This window comes from Hippocampus comes, unplaced genomic scaffold (assembly GCF_001891065.2).
Source record: "Hippocampus comes isolate QL1 unplaced genomic scaffold, H_comes_QL1_v1.1 scaffold195, whole genome shotgun sequence".
Classification (NCBI taxonomy): Eukaryota; Metazoa; Chordata; class Actinopteri; order Syngnathiformes; family Syngnathidae; genus Hippocampus; species Hippocampus comes.
Window position 1 is genome coordinate 833,550 of NW_017806076.1, and position 7,728 is coordinate 841,277.

Below are 7,728 nucleotides of genomic sequence, written 5' to 3' on the forward strand. Positions count from 1 at the left end.
TTTTGCCCCCCCCCCCTCCCCCTTCAGCTGTTCCCCTGCTTGATTGCATGCGGGACTACGATGTTTGTTTGGCTTCAAAAGGAGCATGACAAAAAGCCCATGCAGGCAGGCAGGTCGTTGTCGTTTTATGTTGCCGTGGACTAAATGGTTTGCTGGGTTATTAAACGCAGCGTACAGCTGCTTGTCTCCAACATAATGTATTCTAAATCCCTCCAGAGTATAACCATCTTTTATCCTCTCGCTGAGAGCATTTTGTTGTGCAATTGTTACACTACGGGCTATATAAAGAGAGCGGCAGATGAAATCGTGGCATGTGTTGCTAATTAATGTTTGGGTACGGGCGATACGAGAAAACACACACCACAGGACTCGAGGAAAGCCATCTTCGACGTCGCAACGTGATGTATTCCAAAATATGCCCACTCGTCAAATGAATACCTAATGGTATGTAAATATCAATAAACACAATGACATCAAGAAAAAAAAATGATTGGACGAAAGAGTCGACAGTACTTTCGGGAGATGCGCGTCCCCTTTTTTAGGCCTCCAGCGTTGAGGAAAGCTCCAGTTAGGATGGCCTAAAAAGAGAGTTAAACAATCATTTAGCGTTGTCTGCTTTCATTCATCAAAGCCCATACAAGTGGAGGACTCCCAACACGAGCCACTATTAGCTTGCTTTTTACGCAAGCAGCTGGATGCGATTTCACGTTTGAGGTGTCTGCCTGAAAGAGGAACATTTATTATAGCTCAACATGTCAGCGGGCCCAGGTCGTCTTCTGCCTTTCAGTGCGTGCAGGGCGGCCGCTTTGTTCAGTCGGAACACAACTCGGGCCTCCATTTGAAGTTTTAGTACGTTTCTGCGTATGTTTTATTCCTCGTGTACTTTTCTTCTGACACGTAAAAAAAAATGTCACTCAGCCTCCTGATTGCACTCTTTTACACAAACAAACAAACAAACAAACAAACAAACAAACAAACAAAAAGACTAGACAACCGATGTTTATTTACGCGCGTATTGATTGTACACGCCTACGATGACGACAAACATGATTTGTAATATCACCCAGCGTGCAGCCAAATCGGAGTCCCTGCTGTTTTTTTTGTTTTTTTAGAAGGTCCCTGAATGCAACACAAAGGGCCAACTCCTCGTGCCCGCGGGCGCGCGTGCTTGCGTGCGTGCGTCAACGTTTGTGCAGGTTGTCATAGCAATACGTCAGCTTTGGTCATGTTTCTCCTTTCTGAAGGATTTCTCGAACGCTTGTGAGCGTGAAAGCGCGCGTCCACGAGAACGCGCGCGGGTGAGAGCAGATTGCTGCGTAAGCGGATCCTTTTGTGTTGATTTAGGAAGACGTTTGCGGTATATAACGTTCAAGGCTGATAATATCATTGCCTGGCCAGATAAATAAAGCAGTGGCCTAAACCATCGGGTCGGCGATCGATCCGCTTTCTCTACCCGAGACAGGGAAGCAGCCATGGACTAAACGCTGACAACTAACAGAGATATCCAGCTCCACACCGCTGCATGCACTCGCCTTTGTCCTCTCCCCTCCTGGCCCTTCATTTCGCTCTCTCATCACAGCCAACACTCTTTCTTTTCTCCCACCCTTCTCCTCTGTCCTCTCTCTCTTCTCTTCTCCCCCCTCTCTTTTGCACAAGAGCCAGAAACCTCCCCGGAAAAAAAAACGAGAGGAACGAGAAGGAGGGGTGATGTTGTAAAAGCTGTGCAGAAGTGACAGCGCTAAGCGCAGCGGATTTAGTCAGGACAGATACAATTGTGTGTGACTTGACAAAATAGAAGGCGGGAGACGTTTTGAATCGAAACTGCCATTGTGGGTTATTTTAAACCAGCCCCGAAAAAGGAGAAGGACATTTGAACCGCTCTGTTTACTTCAGGATCATCTGTCTTTTTTGGTCATTTTCGGAATCGGAATGCTTTAATAATGCCCGCATGCAATATTTCTTGGGTTGCCGCGCGGGAAAGTATGGCAACTTGATGTTTGAGAAATATCCAATGTGCGAATAAAGTGCTGCTGTCACTCCGTGTGGGAAAAGGAAAGGTTTCCTCTCTTATTTGTATAAGTAGGGATAATTAAAACAAACACACAGAGCGACGCTTGACATTATTGGCCTGTAGAGGGAATTAAGTAGAGTTGACTGTTCAAAAAGCAACATAAACCTACATATCGCATGACAATTTGAATATAAATCAATAAAATACTTGCCATAACTCTTTATATACACACACAAGTAAGTTTAGGATCTAAAGAAAGCAGCTTGCGCTATACCTCATTTTTCTGATACGATAAAAGCAAAACATTGACCAAACCGCTAAATAGATTTACATGATGTGGAAAAAAAGAAACAATTGCCCATACGTTAAACATGTTTACATGTGATACAAAGAAAATAATTGAAGAATGCTGACATTCAGATTTATGAAAATGCAGGTAAAATAAATTCACAACAAAACAGATACTTGCCCAAAGTTTATTGAACTGAGCAAAGTCAACAATTGCCAAAACTGCGTATATAAGTTAATATAAGCCATTGGCAATGACTTTATTGTCTGCCTTTCAGAAGACATCTATATCGATAGGAGCCACAATGACAACTGTGTGATGATGCTAACTCCTTTCCAAAGTTTTCAGCCCTCCCACCTTTTCCTCCCCCCTTCCCTCTTTTTTTTTTTCAATCCTCCTGCAGTGTGTGCACTGCATTGTTGTTTTAAAATATGCATGTCTCTCCGGAATGCCAGTCACGGGTCCAAACTTTGTGTCCCAACCTCCCACATGATGAAATGACCTCCCCCACTCGATTACACCCCCACACCGCCGCACTTTTTTTTTAAAGCGAACAAAATGTCTCAATCTGCACTCTTCTTCTCGTTTGAGAACTGACACTTGTGGATGTAGGAACCAACCCCCCCACCCCAACCCCCAAAAATATTATTTAAAAAATGGATTAAAAGGGGAAAAAAATCAAGGAAACAGGAAACATTCATGCAGGACAAAAGTAAGACTCGTTTTTTTTTACCCTTCCTTTCCTTCTCTTCTTTGGTGTGCGTATGCGCGTGCGTGCATGTGTCAGGTCAGTGTACTTCCGTGCGTGACGTGGCGATGAAAATGAAAACGAGAGGATGGCTGGACAGCATGAGTGGAAGATTGATTGACGTGTGCGCGTATTGGATCGAGTGTGTGAACAGTGACCACACAACGTTATTAATCACTATCGTGGCGAGGTTTCAAAATGTGACGCAATATTGTTTGCAGCGGAAGTGGAAACATTTCACGTCGTGTGATGACGTGTCTACAAAGAGCGCACGTGACTTCACGTCGCTTTGGATTTGTCAAAAGCGAAAAATATAAATTCGAGCGTACTTCTGTGACGCTCTGTAACCTCTTTCTATATGGGATACACCCCATAATAATAAAAATTATTATTATTATTATTATTATTATAAGAATAATAGATCACCAGAACAGTTTTACGCCACTCTGTTGTAATTTACAAACACCGTTAATGACAAAATTAATCATATCAATGTTTGCATTTACTTTTATTTTCGACCTTTTGGAATTGAAAAAAAATGTGTGGGGGGCGGGGTTTGGGGGGGACTGTATACTGAAACTTGTTTTTTTGTTTTATTCTAAAGTATGGTTCCCACTTAATGATTTTTGGTGAATTCATAAAAAAAAAAAAAAACACACGGGCCTTATTCATGCTCAGCCATCTTTGTTCCAGCCTGTGAGGCTTGTTTCAGTCACTCAGTCAGGCAGAAGAATGCGTGTAAAGATATAATCCCGCACTCAGCCTTATTTCCTCTCTCTATGTGTTGCTTATCCTCATGCTCAGAATTGAGTCGGCATCTTTCAACCCGAACACAAGTTGAGTTACGTCACACTTTATTTGTCCTTATTTGTCGAGACGTATACTGACATGGTTGGACGATAAGTTTTTGGGGACACCTGTTTGAGCAAGAAGGAACATGCGCAGCTGTGACAGCTCATCTGCTCAGACATTTGACTAGATTTTACAGTGGGAATATTTGTCTCCATCCATCCAGAGGAACATTTGTGATCTTGGCGAGCTCGCAATGTGTCTCCGAGTCGCTCCCAGAGCTGTTTTGTGGCCTTGGGGTCAAGTTCTTCCACGCCAAATTCACCTGAGCATGCCTTTGGGGCCCAGCTTTGTGCGCTGGGGCACAGTCATGATGAAAAATGGCTTTTTAGCCAAGACTTATGTCCAACATATGTCTTCCATCCAAAGATCCATCCATCCATCGACCAGCTATGTGTAAAACATTCCTTTCCCGTTTTACTCAGTCAGAGTCGGGAGCCATTCACTCAAATCGGTTAGAAGTCAGCCAACATGCAAAAAAACTCCAATATTCTAAATATAACTACGGGTGAAGTGTTCTTATTACAGTTTATTGAAAGTCCTTTTTTTTCTGGAAAGCTCCACAGTGGAACTGTCTACACGCACACACACACACACACACACACACGCAGCGCCGCTGTGACTATAGAAGAACCCCCCCCCCCCCGCCCCCCCCAATTCTCATTTCCCTTAAAGAAGCTCTAATCTGAGCCCAGTGGTGAAAATGCGCGTGTTGTGTGAAGAAGAGTGAGTGGGGGTCGCGAGAGGGGGGAGTAGAAAGGATGATGAAGAGGAGGAGGAGGAGGGTGGTAGAACGGAGTGGCCCTCTCCCTCTGCTGAGTGACACGACCCCTCTCTTCTCTTCAAAGGCCACGCACAGATCCGCGCATGCGCGTCTCATTTGAATGGGGACTGCTCGCTGGTATGCCCCCTACACCCACACCCGCCCGCCCGCACGCCCGCACACACACACACACACACACACACACACACACACACACACACACACACACACACACACACACACACACACACACACACACACACACACACACACGTATATAGAAATAAATGCGGCAATATTGGATTCAGGTGGGCATTCAATAGTCTCAATCTCAGTGCACCCATGGTTATATTTGGTCCACACACACACACACACACACACACACACACACACACACACACACACACACACACACACACACACACACACAAAACCACTTCGTCTAAATTCATTTGCATCCACTGATTATATCCGTAATGAATAGCTGGCACAGTGTGATGCATTTTTTTTTTTTGGGGGGGGGGCCTGATTCGGATAGACGAGGACCAGAGTGGACACAATCCAAAAAGGTCAGCCGTCCTCATGTAATGGTGGCAGTGACGTTTGAGGGCGAGATTTATTTTTTATTTTCTTGAAGACTGAAATCACAAAGCTCAGCTACCAATAAAATATGCGCACTGCAGACAATCAGTAAAAAATTAAAATTAAAAAAAAAAAGAGAAAGGAAAAAAAACAACTATTTGTCTCCAGTGTAGCGCTTACAGCTGTGGGGGAAGTTTTTTAACGTGGGAATATTTATTTATTTATTTTGTACGTCTACAGCAAATATTTTGATTACAATGAGGACTATTAACGTTTCATTCATTATTTTTACTTAATAGCATCCATGGGATTTTGTTTTTGCTCCACATCCATTTCAATAAAGTCATAAGCGCATTTTAACAACATTTAGAGCCCACCTAACCAGGCCCTACCCACTTCTCGTGATCCGCACTGTTTACAAAAAAAAAATGTTTTTGAATAAAAATGAGCATTTTAAAGTGTATGTGAGTCACCTCCAATTAATCAATCATCTGATCCAATCCGCTTTTTGCCCCGGTTTGTAGAAATAATAAATAACCCTTTTTGGTCAATAACAACTTAACTGACAATTCACATCAGTGGCATCTCAATGCATTGCCATTTCTGATGTGGTTTGTGTCCCTCCTTTTGTTCGTAGTTTACCCACAAGGTGCCCAGCAATGATTTTCTATTAATTTGCAAGGAAAACGTGTCACTGTAAAAGAATCAAACAAGTCGTCTCGGAGATGACGTCGTCGTCGTAGCCCCAGCGCGGTCGTAATGTTTTGGACACCTGAACGCTCGAATAATGCACACTGGAAAGTTCTCAAGTTTCTTTTGCTGAATGGCGGAGCACTTTCCAAGCGCCAGAGCAGCAAACGTCAACATCTCTCGTCTCTTCCTCCTTCCTTCCTCCCTTCCTTGGCCTTTCTCTCCTCTTTCTGGCGTGTGTGTGAGCCCCTCCTGGCAGGCTGTAATTGTTGCTACCTTTGTTTGCTAGATGGCGCCCTGCCTTTGGGGGACCCTCTGACACTGGAGCCGCTACGCTCGGCTCACGTCACCGCATGAATCTTATCCCCTTCTTCTTCTATTCTATTTCTATTTCTATTTCTATTTCTTCTTCTACTTCTTCGTCTTCCTCTTCTTCTTCTTCTTCTTCTTCTTCTTTGAAAGTCAGGAAGAAATAAACACTAATTTTGTCGACCTCAAGACTGGCAAATTCTATGTTTTAAGATTAACTTTCGTACACGTTTTGATTTGTGTGTGGGGGGGGGCATCAATGAAATCAGCAAGGTTTAATTGAAACGCGAATGGCAGAATTCCTGGTTTGTTTTCTTAAAATATTGTCTCAATTCACACTCCTTTAATTCGAAGGTCAATTATAGGGAAAATTACGAAGGAGTTAAAAGGAAGAAGGCGAATGAATTGTACGGTCGAATGGTGAACTTCAAGTGGAAAAAGAAATAATATTCCGACTCTTCTAAATATTATTCGTGTTTGTTCAAGCGGGAGTGTCCTGTTTACTTTTTAAATGAACGAATGATTATTCAATTGTGCTTTTTTTCAGGTGGATATTCAAACTCAACGAATATGTGACCTCGTTTTGCTTAAAGTCGTTCATCACGTCGAGGAAACGTTCGTCGTTGTTGTTTGTTTTCCCGCCCGCCCCACCCACCTTCACTGACAAACGCTTTTGTTAAATTTACTCAATTTTATTTCGTCAAGTGGTTGCACGAAATAAAATCCACATCCATTTTGGCAAACACTTAAAAAAAATGGATCTGGATTTTTTTTGTGTAGCCACGTGGGCAAAATAAAATTGAGTAAATTCAACACACCGTTTGTTCAGTACAACACACACACACACACACACACACACACACACACACACACACACACAGGAAATAAAAACATACTGCAGCAGATCCACTTTGACTAAATAGCAAGTTTGTGTGACGTTGATGGATGTGGTCGACACTTGCAGAATCTGCTAAAGCTCTCTTAGAAAAAAAAAGAAAAGAAAAAGGCTACGTAGTTGCGGGAGCAGATGAAGATTTGATAAAGAAACTCCCATCTTGGTAAACAGATGCAATCAATATCGTTTATTAAATATGTGCGTTAGGTACGCAAAACACAGAACTAGATTAAAAAAAAAAGAATACTTTCCCAAACACAGTAATGCACACTTTTTGATTCATTTAATCGTGGTTGCATTCTACTGAGCGTTTGCCTCTTTCGTAAAAGGCAACTTCCTGAAAATAAAACAAATTGAATCCATTTGCTGTTGTACCTAATCAAGTGTCCAGCGGGCGTTCCATTGCACAGGTGTGCATTCTCTTCATGACAGAAGAGTGCATGAAGTGCTTCATTGTCGTGACTCTTTCGAAGAAGTCCCAACTCCTCAGAGCATCCATGCATGTTCGCCTTTTTGCCTCGTCCTCGACACGAATGTCTCCTCATGTGCCTCGCCAATGTGGGCCGCATGTGATTTTTTTTTTTTTTTGGGG

General features: G+C 42.9%; 1 protein-coding gene across 1 annotated transcript in view; it reads right to left on the reverse strand.

Annotated features, from left to right (window-relative positions):
• Positions 1–11: 11 nt before the first annotated feature.
• arb2a (ARB2 cotranscriptional regulator A) overlaps positions 12–7,728 on the reverse strand; it is a 168,987-nt gene continuing 161,270 nt past the window's right edge. The window contains exon 9 of the mRNA XM_019894608.1: positions 12–578. Within this exon, the coding sequence (XP_019750167.1) occupies positions 439–578 (140 nt within the window). The 3' untranslated portion in view covers positions 12–438. The remainder of the gene's footprint in view (positions 579–7,728) is intronic.